This window comes from Marmota marmota, unplaced genomic scaffold (assembly GCF_001458135.2).
Source record: "Marmota marmota marmota unplaced genomic scaffold, marMar, whole genome shotgun sequence".
Taxonomy (NCBI): domain Eukaryota; kingdom Metazoa; phylum Chordata; class Mammalia; order Rodentia; family Sciuridae; genus Marmota; species Marmota marmota.
The window spans coordinates 12,546,795-12,573,584 of NW_026000108.1; the positions used below are offsets into that span (position 1 = coordinate 12,546,795).

At 41.4% G+C, this 26,790-nt stretch overlaps 1 protein-coding gene and 1 non-coding gene across 3 annotated transcripts in view; both read right to left on the minus strand.

Annotated features, from left to right (window-relative positions):
* Fam184b (family with sequence similarity 184 member B) overlaps positions 1-23,304 on the minus strand; it is a 107,632-nt gene extending 84,328 nt beyond the window's left edge. For both annotated transcript variants that reach the window (XM_048784259.1, XM_015481980.2), the window contains exon 1: positions 23,011-23,304. In XM_048784259.1, the coding sequence (XP_048640216.1) occupies positions 23,011-23,157 (147 nt within the window). In that variant the 5' untranslated portion in view covers positions 23,158-23,304. The remainder of the gene's footprint in view (positions 1-23,010) is intronic.
* LOC125611003 lies at positions 11,274-11,378 on the minus strand. Its single transcript, XR_007341117.1, has one exon. It is a non-coding gene; the product is annotated as a U6 spliceosomal RNA (small nuclear RNA).
* Positions 23,305-26,790: the final 3,486 nt, after the last annotated feature.

Sequence of the window (26,790 nt, forward strand, 5' to 3'; positions counted from 1 at the left end):
TTTTTTGGTACCGGGTATTGAACTCAGAGGCACTTGGCCACTGAGCCACATTCCCCAACCCTATTTTGTATTTTATTTAGAGACGAGGTCTCATTGAATTGCTTAGTGCCTCACTTTTTGCGAAGGCTGGCTTTGAACTTGCAATCCTCCTGCCTCAACCTCCTGAGTTGCTGGGATTACAGGGACATGCCACTGGGCCCAGCTAGCTTTATTCTTTTTATTAATCATGCTTCATATTCTTATATTTTAATGTAGGGTTTCACCTATATCACTGTTGACATCTGGGGTCGAATAATTTTTTTATTAATGTGGGTTGTCTGGCTGGTAGCAACATTCAAGTCTCAGCAATATTTGGGACCATCTCTGAGCAGAGATGTGGCTCCAGTGAGATCCAGTCTATTGAAGGAGGTCAGCCTAGACTGGAAGACTAGAGAGTGATTCTGGTCCTAAAGAATCAAGCAAGCAAGTTCAGAGAGGCACAAGTATGGTGGGATAGAATCTGCAGCTTGAGGGCCAACATGAATTCCAAGCCCACCATGAACAGTAACTGTTGGTACAAAATGACTGGCTGCATTTTCATTGGGGAGGACTGAAGTTGGAAGCCTTTATTGTACTAGTAGCTTGGAGGAACTATAATAGGTAGAACTGATTGGGGTAGTGCTGCCATTGAAGAGTTTGATGGTACAAGGGAAGGAACCAGGGATTTGGAACTGGGGTTTAATAGGTTAATGGATGAACATGGGGTGTATTAAAAGGTAAACATGGGTGCATTACCCTAAAGAAATAAAGAGTAGTTGGTTAAGAGGAAAGATAGAGGAGTGGTTGCTAAAAAGGTTGGATGGGCACAGGAGGTAATACAAAGGATGGATGTTTGGGTGGTTCCATAGGATGAATGGATTAAAGAGAAATGGGTTATTAGATGAACAAATGAGTAACAACAACGTTTTGAGTTTTTCTTTTATCACAGAGAGTTGTGTTCTTAAAGTGGGAAGGAACCTCTAGAGATCTCAATAGGCTACATTGCCTTTTTAAGTGTTCGCCCTATTTCCAGGATTGAGGATAGAGGTGCATCCCAAAATAGGATCACAGAAGGAGTCTCAGGGCATTGCACCAGTCTGCCACACAGAATTTGCAGAAGCTATTTTTTTTTTAAAGGACAGAAAGATACCTTCTACAAGTCAGGTATGTAAATGAGAATTGCAGATGAATTCCCAGAATGATATATGACTGCACTCATACATCCAATATCATCACCAAAAAAAGCTTTGGTCTGCACTGAATCCAAGATAGCTGTACTTGTTAAAATTAAAAGAACACCAAAGACTCAGGCAGTGAACATATTTCTCAACTGGAATGCAGTGTGATCGACACCCTTATTCCTCTCTTAACTTCATCATTTGCCCTTGAAGGTAGTATTATTTCTAATTTGTCTGCAGCGCTTTAGCCTGCTTATACATCCTTCAGTTTGCAATGCTAAAGTGTCCTTTCAACTTCAGTAGCTGGGTTTTTCATGAAGTTTCCTCTCAAATCTGTTTGACCCCTGCCCTGACATTTTGTCATCCCTCTACCCAACTAATTGGTCCCCTTCCTTTATGCTCCACTGCATCCCACACAGCCCTCCATTTCTCCATTACACCCAGTGATGTCTATTTGCAATTGCTGGTTTTTCAAAAGCTCACATGTGAGATAATGCAGGAACTCTCAGAGGTGAAATGATTAGATTATGAGAGCCTCAATCTAATCAGTGGATTAGTCCACTGATGGATTAACTGGGTGGTAACTGTAGGCAGGTTGTGGCTAGAGGAAGTAGGTCACTCAGGGTATGCTTTTGGAGTTTGTGTTTTGTCCCCTGGCGAGAAGAATCCGTTCTCTGCTTCCTGGTTGCCAAGTCCTGAGCTGCTTTCTTCTACCACACCCTCCTGCCTTCTACCCTTTTATCATACCCCCACTAAACCTTCTCTATTAACCTGCTGTGTGACCTCAGGGAAAGCTCAGAACCTCTCTAGTCTCCATTCTGTAAACTGGTGAAATGACTAAATTATTTCTATGTTATTTCCAGCCCAAGAAACACAAAGGACTAAACCTTTCCATTTTGCTAGCATTAACATTAAGGCAGAACAATCATGGCAGAAGGGTGTGGAATGGAGTTGGCCAACCATGGACTGAACCACTGAAACTGTGAGCTAAAATAAGGTTTTCCTTCTCTATGTTGTTATTATCTGGTCTTTTGGTTACAGGGACAAAAAAAGCTGACTAAAACAACTGCTAACCACATGTGCACGCGCCGCGCGCGCACACACACACACACACACACACACAAAATCTAACAATATGTGCCTCTTGATGGATGTTCACAACAGTTCCTATTAAGTTTTCTTGCCGAAAATTTGAACCCAAATCTAACCAGTTTTCTAGACATAACTACCAACTTATAGGAAATATCGTGACAGGACAATGTATTAAAGAACATCTAAGGGTGCAATCAGCAAAATCCAAACTTTTGGAAATTACAGGCAATGAGTATGTAAGTGTGTAAAGAGACACCTAATACTAACAGACATTATCAACCAATTGGAACATATAAATTCTTATTTAATTCTGATTTCAAAAAAAAATCTGTAAAAACACTGAGACAAAATTATGTAAGTACTAGAAAAATGTTGGTTAAATACAAACACTGACCAGATATTTTGTGATGTTAGGGTTTCTATTGTTTTTTCAATGTGCTAATGGTAATGTGGATGTGCTATAAAAAGAATGCTTTTCTTTCAGAGATGTACACTGAAATATTTATGGACAAAATACTTTAAAATTTTTTAAATAATTTATTTATTTATTTATTCATGTGGTGCTGGGGATCAAACCCAGTGCCTAACACACGCTAGGCAAGTGCTCTACCACTGAACTACAATCCCAGCCTGGATAAAATACTTTTGAGAGTGCTATAAAATAATTGGATGTAGTGAGTAGGTACTGGTCTAAATGAGGCAAGATTCACATGCATTGGTGATTTTGGAGGCTGAGCAACAACCCTTTCTAATGTTATACATATTTTAAATTTCATAGCAAATTGTTGTATAAACAACAACAAATATATTGTTTGAGAGCACATGGTTTGTATAACCAAAATCACACCAAGAAATTTAGCTGCAAGGAATTCTGGGAAATATAATTTTCTTTTCAGTCTCTGCAGCACACTCTGGAATCGGGTAGAATATGTGTGTGTTAGGTAATCAATAGTGTCCACTCCTAAATTTATAATTCAAACTGACCTCTCATTTGAAGGACTATTAAAAATATCCCACTGTCTTCTTGACTTTTAAACTTGGATGTCTCACAGGACTCCTAAACTGAGCATGCTCAAACTAGAACTACTGATATTCCTCCACCCCCACTAAACATTCTCTATTAACCTGCTGTGTGATCTCAGGGAAAGCACTGAACCTCTCTAGTATTCATTCTGTAGATGGGTGGAATGACTAAATTATTTCTATGTTATTTCCAGCCCAAGAAACACAAAGGACTAAACCTTGTTCCCTTTTGTTAGCATTAACTTAATTATATGTTGGTTTTTAAAATAGGCCACCTTAAAAGGGATGTAGCTGGTATATTTTTAGAAGCAGCAATGCTTCATGAGAGATATGAGTGTCACTTTAGCCATCAGGGATCATTTATTCAGCATTGGCAGCAGGTTCAAACAGCCCAGAGTTGCTTTCAGTACGGGCTGTGCATCCTAGAGCCAACTAGCCACGGAACTAACCAACCACCTGCCTGCCTCCCTGGAGCCACAGCCAAGGAGCTGTCTGTGCTGGGAAGATAATGTAGAAGGCCGGTTTTCTCTGGTCCTGGCTTTTGTGTCTGTTTTAGAAATGTGACAGCTGCAATTTTTTTCCAAGGCAAGAGGAAGAGATGGTTTGACCTCTAATGCCTACTGAAGCATCTGCAGAAGGCTGCGTTGTCATTTTTATTGCATAAGTGACGGTGCTCCCACAGAGAAGTGAAAGGGGTTATAAATAAGATTCTTGGAGGCTGTTAAATGGCACTTAGCAGGAGGGAGGCCCGAGTGACAGCTGCACACTGCTAAGGGATCACAACAACATACCTCTTTCCGCAGGACTTCACAGTTAAGAAACACTGCCACGTGGATCATGCTATTTGACTATTTCACTTCATTTTCTCTCTCTGCTCAGGTGGTTTACCTGGTTGCAGAGGGTTCATCTTTTGGCTTCTGTACTCTCCTGTCCCTTCTAATGCCACCTTCTTGCTTTGGCTTACTGATAAACTCATTGTTCTAATGTTCTGCCCTTCTCCTGTTAATGCTGTCCCATGGTGGACACTGTCCAGATGCTACACTCTTAAAGATCACCTTCATAGGGGTTTGGAGCAGCAGACTTTCTGCAGCATTGGTGGAGGTTTACATGCAAAGTGTCACAGCTCACCAAGCAGCTTACACTTGATATTGGGCTCTGGGTTCTCAAAGATCATTCAGTAGAATCTTCAGCCATTCTCAGCAGTGATTTACAGCCATTCACGTGGCATTTAGTTACCATTCTACACACCATGGTGGATATTGGTTCCAATACCTGAACTGTGAGGAGTCTAAGGAATGTGTTTGGTGACTTTTGGAGGCTCCATAAGGGCTGTGGCAGACACTGATGTGACTCAGGCATTACTAAAACAGCTGGGCTCTTTCACTACATCTCGCCAAGTTCCCTAAACAACCCAGCATTTCATGAAATGCTCACTTTGTTAGTAATTCATGTATAAGTTCTCACCTGAGCCTAGAAACACCCCATGGAGGATGTGGAGATTAATACCTCCATTACTAAATTAATAAATTCATCAATACTGTAGATGAAAAACTGAAGCTCTAGAAAAAAATGAAGGTTCAAGATCAACCCTATGCTCAAATCCAGGCCTCTGACACCAAGCCTTTCTGGTGGCCCCCATTCCCATTCTCATTCTCTCTTTTTTCTCTCTTTCCCCAAATAATTTATTATGTATTATTATTACACAGGCTATGCATGTAGCATTGTTTGGTATTGCTAGTTATATGTGAAATGTTCTTTTAATTTTCAGAGCACTTGAATCCTAAAAGACTTCTGGGAAAATAGGACTCTAATCCTAGTCTCTTCAGAAAATCTGACTTACCAGAAAGGGCCAATACAGTGTTGCATATTTGCATAAGAGTCAATTGGGTTTTCTGTAACAAATGACCTTTCTCCACAGGACTCTGGGATTTCCAGTTGAGTCCTGCCATAGTAAACCAAAGGCTCTTCAAAATCAATGCCAAAGACTGCTTCAGCTCTGAATAATCAAGGAATTTGCCCTGAGTCAGCAGTTTTCAACAGCTGAGAACAGCACAGCCCTCTGTCCCTGACCAGGAGAAATCTGGCATTATCTGGAGACATTTTTGGTGGCTACAACTTGGAGAAGGCCATTGGTATTTGTGACTTCAGGCTAGGGATACTGCTAAATATCCTATATTGCACAGGAAACCCCTACAATCAGGAATTCATTGATCCCAAATGTTAGTAGTGGCCAGACTGAGAAGTCTTACCCCAAACCTAAGGTAATACCTCGACTGGGCCCTAGTTCACTGTCAGCAGGAAAGGTGCTCAGGATGGTGGCCCTCATGTGTTATCTGACCTAGGTGCTCAGAAACCTCAGGAACAAGCATCTTGTCCCCCCAGAGAAGGGACTGTAAGAAAACTGAAAGCCTGAGAAGGCCCTTAAGGCTCTCACTAGGACAGCTGGAAGCCAGAGGGAGAGGCGTCTTCCCCTTCCAGACTGCTCACTCTGTAACAGTAGGCAGATGCAGCTGAGGAGCTCCTCTTCCCAAGGCAGACCCCAGGAACAGCAGTGAAGAGGCAGAAATGGCTTATACATTCACACGTGGCAGCCCTAAGGAAGTGATTCTTGTTCAATAAAGTCATAAGGGTGGGGCTCAAACTAAAAAGGATTTGTATCCTTTTTAAGAAGAGGAAGAGACCCCAGAGCTCTTTTTCTCTCCATGAGTGCACAGAAGAAAGGCCACGTGAAGACACAGTGGGAAGTCTGCAAGTCAGGAAGAGACCCTCACCAAAAATCAGCCCTGCCATGCCCTGATCTGGGACTTCCAGCCTCCAGAAAGGTGAGAAATAAACATGGGGTTGTTTAAGCCATGTTGTCTGTGGTTTTCTCTCATGGCAGCCTGTGCAGACTCATACACATCTGCACCAAGCTCTCTGCACCAGGCTTCTAGCCCTGGACCACCATGGTTCTGGCATCCAGACTAACAATGACTAGTTCAGGCCTCAGTCCACCTCACCTCTCCACACAACCTGTCCCTGGTAAACACTCTTTCCTCATTAAAGGTTGATGGCTCTCTTCCTGGGGTTCTGAAGCACCTCCCTCACTTGAGTCTCCTCTTAACCTCTCTAAAGTTTCCTTCATGGGCTAGCAATCCCTGAGATTCCATTTTGATGGCCTTCTCTTCTCACTCTGCAAATTCTCTCTAGGAAACCTGTCAAGAGGCCTGCTCCTATAAGGATCTTGAACTGTATCCTCCATATCAGTAAATGAAGGTACTCAGCAGAGAGTTAAGTTTGAACTAAATATTTGCTGAGTAAATGAACAAATACACTTTTTCTAAAAGCAATCTCTAGACTAAACATCTTTTCCAAGTTCCAGGTCTACTGCAGAAGTCAGTGACTGCCCACAAGTATGTCACATAAAAATTAAACTCAGTTACCTCCAGTTAGAAGCACTTATTCTCATAGATGTTAACAGTGGCTGACCTGATTGATCCTGACTGAGCTCAGTTGAATGGATCTGCTCTAGGCTTCAAGTGTCAGGTCATACTAGTCTGGTTCAGACTAGGAGCCGGGTACAGGTCTGCTCTGTTAAGGCCTGGCTGTAGGGCAGTGGCTACTTTGCCTACTCTTTCATAGCAATCACCAACCTGTACCAGCTCAGGCCTTTTCCTGTGTTCACTTCCTTTAACATACTATAGACCAAAGTCTCAGAGAAGCCCATCACCAAAGGGATGTAGAAGTAATCTCTACTCACAGGGTTAAAGAGGATGACAGGAGCAAACAAATATTTGCTAGATATACAAACATATAAACTAGCACAATTATATATCAAATTACCTTGTAAGTCTCTTTGTGAACGTCTTACAGACTCCTTAAATTTTCTGCTGTTTGCTAAGAATCTGGCAGCCTGCTTACCCCCTCCTGTGGCATTGGGTCTTCATGTCCGTTTTCTGCTAGGGGATGTTGCTGAATTTGGACAGAGCACCTTCTTCCAACTTCCCACTCCCCTGACTTCTGAACAATTCCACCTGGGGAAACCTCACTGCCCTACCCTGCCCAGCTGGACAGCTCTCCCAGGATAGGGATGTGCCCCACTCATTCCTGTGTTGTTTTTGGACATTGTCCGTGGCTATTCTCAATTCAGTTCCCAGCTCCCATTTTGTTCAGTGCTAGTTTTTCCCCTGCCCGTCAACCTTGGCGACTAAGGTCCCTCCAAGTACTGTGCTTCAGCTGGCCTAAGTCACAGTGAGGAGAGAGGATGCTGCACAGACCTTGTGAATGCTGACCTGCTATATCAAAAACAAGTTTCTCTATATTGGCTCTTCCTGGGGACAGCACCTCCTGGATTTGGCAATGAGTCATGCATGTCTCATGAAAATGATATTAGGACCCACCAAAAGAGAGACAGGTCAGCAAATGAGTTACTGATTAGCTTTGCTTTTAGTGACCTGGTTTAGATTACAGTCAGTATACATGCGAAAGTGTGTGAGCATGGGCATACTTTCTCTCTCTCTCTCTCTCTCTCTCTCTCTCACACACACACACACACACACACACACACACTCACAGAATACTCAGTTCTAATCTTCCCTCTCATATTTATTTAGGCTGTCGCCAGATAATTTGATAGTCTTCCTCAGGACAAATGGGCCTTGCTCCAGGAGGCTGAGGACAGGAATAGCAAGTCTGGATGAATGCACTTTGGCAGCAAGAAGAGGGAAAGCTTTGCAAGATGAACGTTGGCAGTATTGCTGGCTCTTGCCTGCTGTATTAATTTCTCCCTTAAAAGAAAGCTGACCCGTTTTTTTCCAGCCCACAGCCCTAATGGTCTCTTATTCAGAGGCCATCCTTCTCCCACATAAAGAGCTGCATTGTATTTAATGATAAGCCTTTTAATGGAATTTGCTATTTCTGGGTCTCTGGGAAAATGCCATTAATGAGTTTGCAAGTGCAAGGAATAGCAGATGTTTGAGGGGCATGCTTTTTCAAGGGCAGACTGCCCTGGCAGGAAAATGAACAAAAAATCAGAAAAAGGTTCTTTTTCACTTCCTTGGCTCTGGCTTGTCCTTACTAAAATGATGATCTACACAATCTAAATGTTCAAAATGTGAAGAGATTACTCTGCAAACTCTTCTTTACCCAACACCTAACTAGATGTTTCTTACCCTACCATTACCTATACATGTTTCTGCCATCCTAAACACAATAACATCAGCAGAGTGCACAATTAGACTGATACTGTGTAAATAGAGCAGGGAAACATCCTTCAAACCTGTATTTGGTTAATGTCTGTTTAAGAGACAGAACACAACATGTGGAGAAAGATAGAGAACCGCTCAGGGGAAGTTTAGTCCTTGTACTGCCTTGACCAATTGAGCTCTTGCCCACAATCTCACAGAGCTTAGGGTCCTCTGGTGGTCCATTGTTTTTTTCTGTCTCTGTCATCTATTTGTGGAGTCACTTTGTTTCTGACTCCAGGGCTTGTCTTTTGGACTGGTAGGCAGCAATGTGGTATGCAGCAGCATGTTTGTGAAACACAGGTGGCAATTCTCCTGTTAGCCCCCTTCTAGCTCTTGCTGTTGCCCTGGGTATGGGCTGTGGTCCCACCATGGTGGAGAGTTTTCTTCTTCTGATGTATCCTGATAGGACTTGCTGCTCTCCCCCTGCTGCTTGTCCAGGAACTGGGGTTGGTGCAGGGAAATGCTGGGGGGAGAGGGCTATGCTGGGAGTAGGGGTCCTCACCTACAGCCTGCAGAGGGGAATGGCAGGCAAGCTGGCTCCCTCACTCTCTTTTTCCTGACTGCTTATCTCCTCAGGCAGCTGATGCACAGAAGGTGAGGAGAGGGTGCAAAGGACAGGCTCACTGGCACTCCTTTGTTTGGGGAATGAAAGTGGAAAGACCTGTGGGGATGGGCAGGTTCCAACTTCTGGATGCACAGGCTTAACTTGGAATGTGCAGCTTGCTTCCCCATATTGTCTGGTGCTGAAGCATCAGCTATGCAGCCATTGCCTCATCAGATTTTCTGGTTACCAAAGATACCCAGATATTGTATGGGTTGTAATCCATGTCAAACATGATTTTCATTATTGTGGGTCTGGGTGGTTGGAGAGTGACTCACTAGAATGAGTCTGTGAATACTGCTCACCAAGCAGAAATGAACTTAGAGGAGTGGAGGTACAAGAAGGCTTGAGCATGTGACTTCAGTGATGGATCAGGAGTGAATAGAAAGCCAGACATAGGTCACATCAGATCAAGGTCACACTATGAGTTGGGTGTCCTTGTTTTTACTTTGCAGATGAATAAACAGGCTCAGGGAAGTTGAACCATTCTGCTGAGGTCCTTCTCTTAAACCTTGGTCCCAAAGTCCTCATTCCCCCAAACCCTCTACCTGGCTCAGACTCACTCATATATTGAGTCACCACCTTCTAGGTATCTATTTAAGACATGGTTGCAACAGACATATCTCTTCAGACAGGCTAATTAAATACATTTTATAATTAGTCCAGTCCCCCATCAGTAAGCTTCTTGTTCCTCCAAAAATTTCTGGCCTATATTCTAAACAGTTACCAGAGGAATTTTCTAAAGTACCTATTCAGATGGGTATTTCACTCATTTTGAATTTGTCTTGAGTCTGATTCCTATAAGATTTTTCTGTTGTTGATGTAAGGGGAAAAATGATGCCTCCAGAATAAGGCTGAACCCATACAGAGCCATCCAAGAGCACCAGGACCACATAGCAGACTAGACACAGTGAAAGGAAGTATTAGTGAACTGGAGATCATTCTGAGGAAATTGGTCAGATGCACCACAGAGAATCAAGAAGAAGAAAAAGTAGAACACAGGCTCTGAAAGTAAAGAATTCCCCCCAATAGCAATGAAAATCTGAGGGGGAGAGAAGGAGGCATGAAAGAGAGCCAATATAGAGCTCATGCCAAACTGATGTTAGCATTTCCCATTCAAGCCAACATGGGCTTCTCAGACCCTTCCTTGACATTTGAAGAACTGATAATCCAGAGACTCTGGTGCAGAAGAAGTAAGGAAAGGAGAACAAAATAGGTGTTGATTGAATGCCATTATGTGTCACATACTGTCCCATATTCTGCTTCACTAAATTGGTCCATTGGCCTCAAGGCTGAAAACTTTGCTCTCATTTCATTATGGAGCAAAGTTTCACTATATTTCATTAGTTTGTGTGCCTTTAGTTGTTAGCACAAAGACATGCACATAGTGGGTGCTCAATAAATACTGTTGAATGAGCATTAACTTTAAGGCTTGCAGGGTTTGGTATCAGGTTCACAGTGACATAGAGGGTAAGAGAAGAATGGATTGAATTCAGAATTGTTTGACTCCAGTGCCTGCACTGATTCCACAAAGCCAGGCACTGTTCTCATGTCTCTTGTTATGGTTTGTATCTTAAATGCCCCCCAAAAGTTCGTGTGTGGAAGGCTTGGTACCCAGTGTAGCAGTGTTCAGAGGTGGGACCTCTGGCAGGTGATTGTATCACAGGTCTCTGACCTCACAACTGGATTAGTAGGATTCATACTGGATTTATAACTAAGTGCGCTATTAGGAGGTGGTAAAAACTTTAGGAGGCGGGGCCTAGTTGGGGGAAGTAGGCCATTGGTACCCTGCCCCCTTTCTCGTCCCTGCTCTCTTATTCCTGGAAGATTGCTCTCTCACCTTCTCCTACCACAATGTTCTGCTTTGCCAGAGGCCCAAAACAATATGGCTAAGCAGCCACAGTTTGAAATCTTTAAAATTATGAGTTAAAATAAATCTTTCCTCTTTTTAAACCATTTTTTTTCCTCGGGTATTCTGTCACAGTGAGGGAAAACAAGGTCACTGGCTCAGCCTTCAGTGAGGCACCATGGGACAAGTTTTCAGGAGAAAGCCCCAGCCCCTCTCTCTGACTCAGAGTCCTTACAGTCCATCCCAGAGGCTGAGAGAATAGCTCTCAGCATGGCAAACAGTCTCAGAAAAGTATGAAGTGCTTCACAGATTGCAAAAGCTCCTGCACAGGAACCATGCTAATCTTCTCTATATTGTTCCAATTTTAGTACATGCACTGCCTAAGTGAGCACAGGGCATAACCTTTTAGGAACACCTGCTTAGTACTTATTGTGCCTCAGGAGTCTGATAATAGCACCATTCCTAATGTTAATATCAAACATTCACAAGTAGGTCTTTCTGCTTCCTGTCCTGAAGTTTTTACAACTAAGAAAAAGGTTTTCTTAGGAAACAGGGGCAGTGTCTTATACCTGAGAGAATTACTGGAATGTCTGGTTCTACTGGACCCCTGAGTTATGAGAGAAGCATTCATTTCTCTGATATCTTGAGCTACCTGGGAATGTTTTCCAGGGACATCCTTTTTCCATTGAGGCTAAGAACTTCAAACAGATCCATTAAGCAGAATGTGAACAAACAGCTTGGGCTGTGTCTATGTTAATGTAGTTTGAAATTAATTATGCCATTATTTCTGTAACTACCAGAGTTTCTCCCCCCATGTACTATTCCAGTGTTAGGATTGTAGGAAGAGAGATGTAATACATGCCTTCTACAAAGTCAAGCTTTGCAGTTAGCAAGTCAGGACCTCAGCATATCTTGTGTATTGGATTTTTTTTTTTTAAAACTAACCACTAAATAATTCTCTTTCTCAGCTGCTCTTTTCAATCTTCCTGATATTCTTTCAAAGGAATCTACTATGATAACAAAGGTGAGTTATGCTCACAGGAATCTTTAGGATTATTTCCAGGAAGTAATCTAGCAATTGTGTAAGGACAGAGGCAAAAGGGGAACCACCACAATATTGATTATAATAATGACCAACTGGAACCAACTAAAATGGCCAATAATGATGGACTATCTCAAAGCAACATCCTTAATCCTTCATATTGTTCAAAGTTTTCAAAGTTCTTGCTTATTATCTTAGCAACATTGTAATTTAATTTTTGTATAAGAGAAACAGAAAATATTTCACCAGTACCCATCCAACCTTTATTCAAAACTGTCACCTGTTTAGGCCAGTTGTGGGTGTTATTGTAATTATGTAGCCAAACACCATAGTACATCAATTATATATACATATGGAAAGAAAGTTGCTTTCTTATGAAAACTGGGTTGAATGTTTTGGACTCAGTAAAGGCAAGTAGCTAAAGAAAAAAAAATGGTATCAAATTAGGTTTGACAGAGAAGTGAAGACTTGGGAACCAGTTTTAATGGTTTAGAATGATTCTGAGCTCAGATAGTTTTACTTGTGTTTTAGATTCTCACTCTCCATTTGAAAGACACCAAAATGGGAAAATTACAGATGGATTATGGGTAGGTAATCTTACATTTGAAGGCTTGAAATAAGGTGGGTGTGCTGAACGGAAAGATACTGAGAGGTAGATAAGAGCCACCTCAAGTGACCATGATGAAGAATTTATTATAGATAAACATATTTTATTCCAATGCAAACTGGAATTTAATCCCAGGGGAATCCATTGGTGAGTTTTAAATAGAAGAATGGTGCTCTGGTTTGCATTTAGAAGATAATTCTTGCCACATGGGAGGGGGCAAGAGTGAAACACAAGGCCAGTCAGGAAGCCATGGCAGGAGTTGGAGGCCAGAGGTGAAGGTGCTTGGGCTAGGGTGGAAGCAGAAATGGAGAACAGACATGAACTGACTCATTATGTGTTGATGGCATAAAGTCACCAGGACTTGTTTCAGAACTAGATTTAAATAGGAGACAAATAGGACTCAGTTTTTGCTTGCTTTAATTATAATACCTTTATTGAGATATAATTAGTGTATCAGACCACTCACCTATAAAGTATACAATTGTGGCTCTTGGTATAGTCAGAGATGCAATCATCACTACAATCAACCTTAGAACTCACTATCTCCCAAAAGAAACCCTACACCCCTTAGACAGTACCCCCTCACTGTATTTTGCACATCTTATTTATCCATTCCTCAGTTGATAGACATTTAGTTTCTTTTCACTTTTCAGGTATTATAAACAATATTTTTATGAACACTCCTGTTCAAATGCTTGTGTGGACACAAGTTTTCATTTCTCTAGGGTGCATGCCTAAGAGTAGCAGCATCATATAACCCTCTGTTTAACCATTAGAGGAACTATCAAGACTATTTTCCAAAGTGGCTGCACCATTTTATATTCCTACCCCCCAGGTATGAGGAGTTGCAATCATTCTGGTTGTGCGGAGAAAAGACTGGAGGAATGCTGGGGTAGGATGGGGTTGTGAACAGAAAAGAATGATTATCTAAAAGTCCAGGTATAAGTAGAGTTCAAGAACACTCACTTGAAGAACACTTCAGACTGTTTCATGGTATGACACAAAGATTAATAAGAGATGGCTGCCCTTACTCAGGGCATTACATTGTTAAGATTCCAACAGAGAGAGCTTGTTAAAACAGATCTGCAGATTTCAAATCTAAAGTAGTAAAACAGACTGGCCCAGAACTGTTTACACATCTGTCCCCAGACACGCTTCTGCAAGTAGGAGGATATCTTCAGAGACGCAAAGGAGTCAGTGGGTGAAATAAAACTTCCACACCTTTAAATCATGAAAACTCAGGCTCAAGAGGCAGGCTGTTGCTGAGGACGCCTGTGGCAACAGACCTTCCTACCAACTGTGACACTGCCCTGGCCTCTCTGTCCTAGGAAAGGACTGGCTTTGCTCTAGATTACTGGTGTGACCACTGGGTAGAAAGAAGTCCTTACCCTCTGCAGTTCCTGCAGCTCAGGACGTAAGGGAATTGAATATCTGTCCAGCTTAAGATCTACTTGGCACTGGATTATGACCAACACATTTCTGACCTTCCATGTTAGAAAGCTCTTGACCAATTACCAAGGAAGAAATCACCCCCCCACACACTTCCAATGAGGAAAGTTGTCCCCTTTGGATTGGCAAGTGGGCCCCTCTGAAGACAATGCATCTTAGCTGATACTGGCCATACAAGGATCAGGAAGAACACACCAAGTTTAATCCCCAAACAGTTTATTACCCTCCAGGTGCCTTCATTCCTGCTTAATTTATATTCATAAGTATAAATAAGGGTTAAAAAGTAGCCCTTTTAAAAAAGAATAAAATTTACATACCTTTAAAAAATAACTAAGCAACTTAGTGAGACTCTGTCTCAAAATAAAAAGGCCTGGGGATGTGGCTCAGTGGTTAAATGCCCCTGAGTTCAATCCTTGGCACAAAAAAAAACCAAACAAAAACTACGTAGAAATTGTAATTTTCTTTCCTGTAATATCTCTGATTTATATGCAGAGGCTATTCTCCATTACATCCTCTTCCCCTATATTGCCCACCTCCTACTGTACCCCACACCCAATATCACTCTTCTCAGCTAATCTGTCTTCATAGACCATGGTTGAGATCTAGGACAAGGGACACACAGTCCCCGTGCTTGGGTTGTACAACTGTGTGTGAAGTGGTGACTTTGACTTCCACAGCTTTGTATGGAATGTGTATTTAGATAACTACTACACTGCAATTCAAAAGTTCCCTACCCTAAGGTTAGGATGCTTTCCCAAATGAAATAATTAGTTTCTACTACCATACCTTACCATATTCCTTAAAACTGGCCCCCTCCTAAGATCTGTCTATTGGACTCCAAAATAAAATCCCACTTTCCCACTGAGCTAACTGAAATACAAGGCCAAGGCATGAGGCTGTTTGAAACCAAAACATCATTTTATTACCAACAACACTAATATTGGAGATGTGTTTTATGTCCCTGGCAAGATGAATTCCTGATCCTTACCAATCCACTCACAATGTCAGTCTGGGGCAGCTCCTCCTCCAGCACTTCACCTCCTTGTAGAATGGATGGGTAGAGTAGAACATGTGCTTCTGTGGGCAGATAGCTATATGAGGAAGAAGGGAGCAGGAAACAAGAGCTCCACAGGCCCAGTTGCTTCACCAACATGACTAATCAGATATGTCCACCCCCCTTGCATGGGAAAAGTAGTAAAGATGATTGAGAGAGGCTTGAAAACATAAGGACAAACAGGAGGGAAACATCTCCCAACTCCACCACCCCCACCCCAGCACCGGGTCTTGGTGTCCTAGCTCTGTCAATACATACTAACATGACATCAGGCAAGAATGCCGAACCCAGACCCTGCACCCATACATTGGATTCTCCTTCTATCAAAGACCCTGCTTCCCTCCCTGCCACGCAGAATTGCTATGCATACGAGGAGTAAGTAAGTATGTTAAAGGCTTTGAAAAGTACACAAACATAAGGACCATAGTGTGGAGAAGGTGTGGGCACTTGATTGAACCTTTGCTCTTGCAGCGTTGTATGGATTCAGATCCATATGACCATAGTCATGATTGCCCCTGAGTTACCCTTGCTGGCTTCTCTTGCATACTTTCCTAGAAACAATAAATAGATAAAGCCATTAGAGTCACATGTGGGCTTTACAAATGGATCCAGGGTCCAGGGATGTGCCTGACTCTGATATTATCTTAAGATAAACCAAGTGCATTACAGGACTTATTGCCACCCAGACCATGCTTCCCTCAGCAAAATACCCTGACAAATTGTACTCTGTGCAATTCAGATCTGTATGCTTCTTTTTCTTTGATCTCATGGCACCTTGGGGCCAGCTCTCACATACTAGGACTGGGTTGTTCCAGAACAAGGGTCTTCCAACAAACTGGCAAATGTCTGAAACAAGAGTGACCAAGAGGGTCCCATTCTACTCCTACTTTGAGCTTGATGGTTTCTGGCACTAAGAAGTCTGCTCATTCCCTCCAAGGTACCTTTCCTCTAATTGCTCCAGATGAGAGGTACTGCCACAGGTCTGTTCGCCTCTCTTGCTGTGGTCAGGATTCCCAAAAGTCAGCCTTAGCCATCAAAATGGGGTCATGGGGAGGAGCATAGGCTCTTCCACTCATTTTTTTGTTGTTGTTTTAAGACAAAAGGCTCTTCATTAAGATTTGTATCTGGGGCAAGACTTTCCCTCCTTGAAAGTAGGAACCAGAGAATCTTGGGTAGGAGAGAGTGGGCCTTTCCTGGGGTGAGGTTGTGGTGAGAGCTCCCATATGGAAAAAATGAGCAGGAGATTGCTGGGAGAGTGCAGACAGAAGCCCACAGGTGCAGGCACGGGCTGAGAAAGCCTGCCTCATGCTTCCAAGACCAAAAGCTTCACAGTGGCTTTAGTGTGGGGGGTGGGGATTTGAATTCTCCTCCCCTTCCAAATAACTCCTCTATGAACACTTTTCTGTTTAAACCTTTGCTTGCTCCAAAGACAGTGGTTTCTCAACCCTGTCTATGCACTGGACACTCTTGAAGGGCTTTGAGAAGAACACCAATGCCTGCTCCCACGTCCTCTGTTCCTTGTCCAATGGCACCTGGGTGCACCAATGCTTTCTGTTTCTTTGCTTTTAAATTTTGTGCTTAGAAATAATCTCACACATAGGAAAAAATGAACCGATAAAGACTAGTACAGAGAACATCCACATTCCCTTTACTCGGAATCATCTAATTTTTAACTTTACATCCCATTTATCATTTATTCTATAAATATATTTTATAGTCTACATTTTATTATAACATAAAATGCTTTGTAAGGCATTGTATTTCCTTAAAAGTAAGATATACTTCAATGTGCATTTCCCAAGAATGTTTTCCTGCAGAGCCATAATATAGTTGTCAATGCCAGTGAAATTATCATTGATACAGATGCTTTATTCTCTTTATTATCAGTATTTCAATTTTGTCAATTGGCCCTATTATCTCATTGGATAAACATTGTAGCATGTTTTTCCCCACCAGGATAGAATCCAGTCTAAGATCAGACACTGCATTTCATTGTCAAGTCTGTAATGGCTGTGTGTTTTTAAAAGCTCTGTAAGTGATTTTAGTGTGCATCCTGGACTTTGGATTGCTGTAAATATTTCCTGACTAGACTACCATTGAATGCCTGCTAGTTGTCAAGTATTAAAAATAAAAACTAAGGCACTTATTACTTTGAGAGACCTACTATACACAAATCAACTATAATACGTTAGGAATAAGTATCATGCAAAAAATCTTAGCCAAATATGTGGAAGGAAACTTTGATTGAATTTAATAGACTTACTTTGGGCTTACTATGTACCAGACATTGTATAAACTACTAATGCAACAGATGGATAAGAAAAAAGTAATTAACATTTATTAACAATTAATTGACACATTTTGACTCACAACAGTGAGGGGTTTTTTTTCCAAAGGCTTTTCTTAGAGGAAACAGGATATGATTTTTAGAGATGAAGATATTTCAGTCAGAAAACCTGAAGAGGAAAATGGATGAATATATATTCACAATACAAAGGTATGAAATCAAGCTAGGTGTCTATTAGTGGATGAATGGACAAAGAAAATGTGGTATATATACACATGAAATATCACTGCTTTAGCAAACAAAATATTTTGTCATTTGCAGCATGGTAGTTGGAATTGAATACATTACATTAAGCAAAATAGATCAGGCACAGAAAGACAACACTGCATGTTCACACTTACAAAGCCAGGAAGCTTAGATGCTAAGAAAGTTGATGTCATAAAGGTAGAAAGTAGAATAGTGGAAAGGGTGAGGGGAAGGAGAGAGAATGGCTATTAGATACAGGGGTGCACCTGGAAATAAGGAATAACCTATACCAGAATGAGGTAAATATGGCTGGCAACAATTAATTGTATATTTCAAAACAGCTAGCAGAAAAGGTTTTAATGTTCCCACCACAAAGAAATGCTAAATGTTTCAGGTGATAGATGTACCAGTTATCTTGATCTTATCATTACACACTATATACATGTACTGAAATATCCCACTGTACCCCATAAATATGTATACGTTTTATGTCAATGAAAAAATTTTAAAATAAGCACAAAAAAGAGAAAGATGGGTGCAAAGTGGAGTATAGAAAGAAGTGTATTTCACTGAAATTTGAGAATTGAGTGCTTGGGTGATAGGAGCTAGAGAATGCAAGATAGTACAGTGACTTTGAAAAACAATATCAATTTTTTCAAAAGTTAGACATAAATTTAGTATGCAACCAAACAATTCTACTCTTATGTACCCAAGAACACACAAAGACCTGCAGATTAATGTAATGTTCATAGCATTATTATTGATATTAGTCAAAAAAGTGGAAACTCAAATATCTATCAATTGGTGAATAGATAAAACATGACACATCTGAACAAGAGCAAAACATGGAATGAATTATTGATGCATGCTACAACATGAATGATCCTCAAAAATATTATGCTAAGATTTAGCAATTAAGTAAAAAAAAGAAGTACAAAAGTCAGAGGAGAAGGATCAAATATTGTATGATTTCATTTATTTGCAATTTCCAGGAAAGACAAATATAAAGAGACAAAGAGTAAATTAAAGGTTATAGGGTTGAGAATATGAACAAGGACTGGGTACTAATGGGCATGAGGGATGGATTTCTTTGGGATGAAAAATTATTCTAAAATTGGGTCATAGTTATGGTTCAATGACTATAAATTTGCTACAATATATTGAACTGCACACTTAAAACAGGTGAATTTTATGATATGTAAATTGTACTCCAATTAAGCTGTAAAAGTTAAGCATGAAATTATCAATCATAACAGGCAGAATAGGAACAGTGATCTTAGAAATGAAAAATATAATTATTAAAATTCTAAAACTTAACAGATGGGAAAAAGTCTGGAACAGACAAATTATTTATAAGATTGACAAATTGGAAGACATGATTAAGGAATCCACCAGGAAGCAACAGAGAGACAAAAGAATTTTTCAAAATAACCTCTCAGGGATTTCATCTCACCCCATTCAGAATACAATTATCAAGAATACAAGTACCAAAATAAATGTTGACGAGGACATAGGGGAAAAGGTACACTCATACATTTCTGGTGGGACTGTACATTAATGCAACCACTATGGAAAGCAGTATGGAGATTCCTCAGAAAACTTGGAATGGAACCACCATTTGACCCAATTATCCCACTCCTAGGTTTATACCCAAAGGACTTAAAATCAGTATACTATAGTGATATGGCCACATCAAAGTTCATAGCAGCTCAATTCACAATAGCTAAGCTATGGAACCAACCTAGGTGCCCTTCAACAGATGAATGGATAAAGAAAATGTGGTACATATACACAATGGAATATTACTCGTCCATAAAGAAGAATGAAATTATGGCATTTGCCAGTAATGGAACTGGATGTATCACGCTAAGTGAAATAAGCCAATCCTCAAAATCAAAGACCTAATATTCTCTTTGATTTGCAGATGCTGACTCACAATGGGGTGGGGGAGTAGAGATTCACAGGATTGAATGGGGGAAGGCGGATCTGGAGGAAGGATGGGAATGGATAAGACAGTAGAATCAATGGGATATAACTTTCCTATGTTTATCTATGAATGCACAACCAGTGAAACTTCACATCATGTACAACCACAAGAACAGGGAGTTATACTCCATGTATGTATGATATGTCAAAATACATTATACTATCATGTATACCTAAAAAGAACAAATAAAAAAACATAGCCTCTCAGGAGCTAGAAGGGGAAGCTTCCTCATACAACATAGTGGCACTTTCAGAAAAGAGAATAGAGGCAATGGAAGGGAACAATATTTAAAAAAAATCATTGATAATTTTCCAAAATTAAAGATGGCATGAGTCTTCATAGCAAGTACTCTCCTACATCTGCAGAGGACAAAGATAAATAAACACCAACACAGTTCTAGTGAAACTTCTGAACATTGAAGATAAACAACAATAAAAATTTGAAGTGTTATAAAGAAGAAAAAAGCAGATTATCTACAAAGCAATCAAAATTAGATTGGCAATAGAATTTTTAACCAGAAACAACAATTAGCAATAATTTGTACTAGAACACAATAGAGTACTGCCATCAATGTGCTATGGGAAAGTAATGGTCCAGTAGAATTTTATATCCAAATACATTGTTATATTACAATGAGAGCAAAATAATTTCAAGTATACAAAGAACTGCCTACCCAATCACCACTCCCTACAGAAAGAATTAGTAAAGGATGGACTTCAGCCAGAAGAAAAGTGAACCCAAAGTAAGCACTTTGGATTCAAGGGGGGAAAAAAAGAGCAGATAAATTGATAAAATGTCAGTAAATTCAATTAACTTTTGACTATAAAAACATTTTAAATTTAAAAGGTAAAGCTACAACTAGTCATTGATGTCAAGATGAGAAAGGGAAAGACTGTTAAATGGGTAAAGTATACAAAGCTCCTTTGTAGGAAAAAAACAGATGATAGATTTGTTAGGAAACCGTAAAGTTAAAAATCTATGTTGAAAAACACAAATCTGAGAAGAATAAAAATAAAGTCCAGAGATCTTAATCCAGTTGTGGAATATAGATCATGTTATTAATCCAATAGAAGGCAAGAATGGAGAAAAAGGAAGCAAAGAGAAGAATTGATAAATGAAGAACAAAAAATATGATGGAAGGATAGGCCCAGATATATTAATAATCACAATAAATGCACCTGGATTAAACTCACCAATGAGAGACACAAAATAAAACTAACTCATGGAAGGGTTAAATGTGCAGATAGGGAAAATATGTTCAATACAAAGAAAGATGGCTTATCAATACAAAATTCCTAATTTAAGCAATTGTATGAAAAAATGGTAAAGAAAGGCACTACATAATATTCAACCATGACCTGTAGTTAAGAAACACAGCCTACTGTGTGCCAGGGATCATGCCTGCCTTCTTTACTGCTATATCTTCATTGCTTGGCACATTATAACTAAACCATAAATATTAATGAGTGGAACGATAACTATGTAATATTGAAGTAATCTATTTATATGCTGACATCCTCAGAAAGGTAGGAGCTGTCTTATTAAATTTTATGCCATCCATATTCAACATAGTGCCTGGTACATACTAGGCACTTCATAAATTCACATAAAATTCAAGGATCGAATTTGTCCAAAGAGTCTCACCCAACTGTTCCTGTTCATATGACATATCCTATCCATTTGTATGTATTCAAAGGACATAGTCTTTTGTTTCTACTTCTATAGTAGAAGCAAATACCCAATTTGAAATTTGAAATACCCAATTTAGCAACTGACAAAATAGCAATGTCTTAGTTCTCCATATTCAAGCCTTTTTCTTCAAAAATATTTTAGATTCTTTGAAGGTAGAGAAGATGGCTTACATTGTGCCATATGCCTTTCTAGGTATTTGAATTATTTTTTTTTCTACTGGGGATTGGACCCAGGGGCACTTAACCATGGAGTCACCTCCCTATCCCTTTTTGATTTTAAGCCAGCATTTAGATAAGTTGCTTTGGGCCTCACTTGAGTTGCTGAGGCTGGCTTTGAACTTGCAATCCTCCTGCCTCAGCCTCCCAAGTTACTGGGATTATAGGCAGAATAAATGTTTTGATTGGTGTCACTAAGTAGATGAATGTAGGTTAGATCCATAGTGCCAGTCATACATGCCAAGTTCTCCACTGGTTATCTACATTCCCATTTTTCAGTCCTTGACTAGAGATCACTGTTTGGAGACAGTTTTATGTGCAAAGAATGAGGGGAAGTTAACTAGAGAGGCAGGAGAAGGTAGCTAGAGTAGTTCCCACTCTGTGCTTTATTCCTTTCTGCAAAATAGTGTGTGTCTGGTGGTGAGAATGCCCATGATTCCACAAAAAAAGTGGGTATGGGAAGTAAGAAGGAGATAGTGAGGAAAAAGTATGTTCTATATATTTCTGGACAGAATCTGGTTCCCACCTTCCACTGGCAGGCATACTCTAAGGAGTTTATTAGGAGACTAAAAGGAAAACCTGCACAAACAGCTAGCTGCATCCACTTCAAACCCTGTGCAAAAGACAGAGAGGAATGGAGTTCTCCATGGACAGACAAGGCACATGAGGGGAACCTATGACAAGGAGCTCCTTAATCGGGAAGCTGAAGAGGGTTAACAGCCAGCACTGGTGGCAGCCTCTTGATAGTTTTCATGAATATGACACACGACTCTGTGTCTCTGAAATGAAGTAGGGAGAAGGTCTGGCTGACCTCCCAAGGTCCTTTCTAATCCCATAATTATATAGTGAATTGTACTCTTCGCCATTTATGCTCCTACACACGTCTGCAGCCAGTTTGATAGTAAGTCCCCTGGGCTGCCTTCCAGGGTTAGTGCAGTGCCATGGCAAGCTGCTGGCACTCAACAAATGACTCAAATATTTGTTGAATGGAAGGAATAAATGAATCAAGTGTTTAAATAGTGCTCACATGACCTCCCAGCTGTAAAGTACGGCGCTGAAAAAATTCACAACATTCCAGGCACGATCACTTAAGCATTGATGGCAAAGGAACGAAAACACACACACACCACACACACACACACACACACACACACACACACACACACACACACGATTCATTCACATTCCCACCTTGGTAAAAGCACAGCCCACCTGCTCAGCAGGCAGGCTGCGGGAGTTTCCTTGGCAAAGGTTCTCTCTGTTTCAGAATGGTGCCTCCAAAAGGTCAAGTCAACCAGATTTAGCACCGTTTCCTTTCCTGGTTGGCTTCAGAGACAAAGTTTGTCCGGATTTGGCACGGGCCTCCCCAGAGGCGCGTCTGCCCTCCCTCCCTGGCTCTAGCAGCCCCGGGCGCACAGCTCGCCAGCTTCAGCGCCCTACCTTACCTTGGTGAGCTGGGCGATCTTCTTGCACATTTTGACGTGCATCTCGGGATCACAGTCCATTCTCCAGCCAGTGCCACCGCGGGAATCGGCTTTGGAGCTCGGGCAAGTCCCTGGCGGGTGAATTTTGCTGTTGAGGGCAGATGCCATAGCTACAAGGCGCCCAGCACTCAAATGCTCTCGCTTGTGCTTTCCCTGCCTACCGTGTGCACGTGCGTACGCGCGCGGGCGTGTGAGCTAGAGGGCTTTCTTGGGAGAGGTGGCACTGCAGTCCTACGGGCAGCACAGCCGCGTAGCCCCTGCTTTTCGGAGATGTCTGCTTCCCAGACCCACCAACGCGCCCACCCTTCCTCGGTTCGCTTACCCACCCTCCCTCTGCTCGCGTTCGCTAGCTAGCTGGCTCTGCGGGCGTCCGCACCCTGCAGCGAGGCGCCGGCGCCCAGCGCTTGCAGCTCGCTATCTGTGCGCGGCTTGCGGGCGGGTGCGAGGTTTCTCTTACAATCGGAAAGCTTCTGCGGCCAGGAGCCGCGGTCCTTCGGTTTTTCTCTGGCTTGGCACTGCGCTCTTGTACACGTGGGTGGTGCGGGGCTCCGGACTCGGTGGCGAGGGACCCAGCCCGAGACCGGCATTCTGGGGCAAGGAGGAAGAGCCAGCCTTGTTCTCTGGCAGCCAGACAAGTATGGAAAGGACACCGTGGCAGTGTGCAAGGGGTGGCTGGGAATGGTGGTGAGGAACCCAGCACCAATACCCCGAGCTGAGGTCACAGGTTTGTGGTGTGTGTCTATGTGTGTGTCGGGGTGGGACGCTAAGGGAGCGGTGGGGAGGTGACAGCGAGCAACCCGGATGCGAAGAGGTTGTGGAGTCTCCGGCGCAGTAGCGGCCAGTGCCAGAACTGCGGGAGCGCACAGAGGGACTGGGAGTCCACCTCCAGTGGAGCCGGGACGTCGCGGGAAGACTGCGGGGGTGGGGGTGGGGGGCTCCCTCTTACGAGTAGCGAGGGGGCGGGTGACCAAAATCTGGGACGAGAGCGTGCAGAACGCACATAGTGCAGGATTTGGTAAGAACGCGGGTAAAACGTCATCAGAGGAAGAAAGGAAGGTGGCAGGTGTGGGAGAAGGACACAAAAGGGACTGGAGAAGTAGTTGAGTAATAGATGGAGCTTAAAAACAGAGAGTCCGGTGAAGGTGAAGGGATTCGTCTAAATTCACGAAATTGCCTGGAGCCAGAATCCTGTCAAGTTTGCAAAGCTGGTGCCTCTTTAGTTTGTTTGGAAGGGAGGGGTTAACGGGCTAAGGTTTTCCTCACATGCTTTTCTCTGGTTTTAAACAGTGGTCTTTCAGGAAAGTGAACCCTGATCAGATTTTTCTAACGAGTGAAAATGCTGTTACCATAATAAAGAATTTACATGGTTAATACATTTCATTTTGCTGCCTTTTATTGGAATTTTAATAATCTTTACAAAGCAAACTTCAATGGGTCTCAAACACAGTCTCACCCCTCCATGCTGCAGGTAACAATACCCATTTTATAGATGGGGAAAACTGACCCAGAAAATTTATACCAAGTCAAAGCAATTAGAAATAGTTGTGTCTGACAGCCACATCAATATTTATAGCAGCACAATTCACAATAGCTAAACTGTGGAACCAACCTAGATGCCCTTCAGTAGATGAATGGATAAAAAAATATGGCATATACACACAATGGAATATTACTCAGCAATAAAAGAATAAAATCATGGCATTTGCAGGTAAATGGATGGTACTGGAGAAGATAATGCTAAGTGAAGTTAGCCAATCCCCAAAAAACAAATGCCAAATATTTTCTCCGATATAAGATGACTGACTCATAGTGGGGTAGGGAGGGGGAGCATGGGAGGAACAGAGGAACTCTAGATAGGGCAGAGGGGTGGGAGGGGAAGGGAGGGGGCAGGGGGTTAGCAAGGATGCTGGAATGAGATGGACATCATTATCAAAAGTACATGTATGAAGATACAAATTGGTGTGAACATACTTTATATACAACCAGAGATATGAAAAATCGTGCTCCATATCTGTAATAAGAATTGTAATGCATTCTGCTGTCATTTATTTTAAAAAATCAATAAAAAATTTAAAAAAAGACATAGTTGTGTTTGAAAATGAGTGAGATACTCCTATTCTAGATCACTTATTTTCCCTTTACTACATTACACTGCAGAAGAACTGAATGGCAAACCTGGGTTTTTGGTTTGTAGTGTTTCATCTTAGGTACTACTCTTCAGGACAACCTTCCTCCTCAGAGTTGACTTAGATAACAGAATGTCTGACTCAGAATCACCAAAAGATTCTTGGGCCATATCCCGTACCCCTAGAGGCAAATACCTCTGGGCATGGGGGCCAAAAATCCACATTTTAAACAAGTTCCCTGATTAATTCCAAATTGTATATTTTCAGTATTTTCTGCAGAATCTTAATATACACTGAATTCTGCAGGAATTTAACCACCATGTAAATACAGGAAAATTAGCTTTTGTGGAACAGAAACACATCATCAATGGCCATGTAACTACTGGTATTTGGTTGTCAATAAGCACACTTCTAATTGCCATGTTCACTATACTCATGTAACTCTATTTGTGTGCAAGCCTCTGAGTACTATACTGTCATTCCAGACTATCTAGATATTGAAGTACATATTATTTAATTGTAATTACTTCCTTTGCATTTGTCATTTACAGTATTGTCATGAAATTATACCAATTTTTAAAAATGTGCGTAAGCAGAGTATATTATCTATAAATTTCAAGATAGCAACATAGATGTTATGAAAAGGTGATGTTGGGTCTGAATAAACTGGAGAACCACTGCTTTAGATGATTTTATACACATTCAAGTTTGTAAAAGTGCAATCTAATCCCAAGTTTTAATAACTGAAATTTGATTTTATTAAGTCCTAGAGCCTAAATCTTTTCCAATAGCATGTTATACTTTCAACTTTAAAATGGAACACAGTGGGAAAATCAGATTTCCTTATCAGCTCTGTTGGACCATAGCACTCTAATCAAGGTACCTGGAGCTAAAATACCTTGGGAAAGAGTTGCAACTCCCAGAATTTGCCAGCACTGTAATCTGCAGGTCCTTTTATGCCACCAGGAATGAAACAGAGGGTAGGACAGAATTAAGTACTATGTTAAATATAGGGGTACAAGAATATTTACTAGACCATTAATATGATCTTTGCACTGTGCCTCCTCTAAGGCACTTATTGTCCTTGCTCTCCAGACTAGGAAACTGCAGGTAGGGATAGCTAAGTACACAACTTCATACCACTAATAAATGGGCTTGGATCTATCTGACTTCAAAGATTATATTCTTTTTTTTTAAATTTTTTTATTGTTGGTTATTCAAAACGTTACATAGTTCTTGATATATCATATTTCACCCTTTGATTCAAGTGGGTTATGAGCTCCCATTTTTACCCCATATACAGATTGCAGAATCACATCAGTTACACATCCATTGATTTACATATTGCCATACTAGTGTCTGTTGTGTTCTGCTGCCTTTCCTATCCTCTACTATCCCCCCCCTCCCCTCTTCTCTCTCTGCCCCCTCTACTGTCATTCATTTCTCCCCCTTGTATTATTTTCCCCTTTCCCCTCACTTCCTCTTGTATGTACTTTTGTATAACCCTGAGGGTCTCCTTCCATTTCCATGCAATTTCCCTTCTCTCTCCCTTTCCCTCCCACCTCTCATCCCTGTTTAATGTTAATCTTATTCTCATGCTCTTCGACCCTACTCT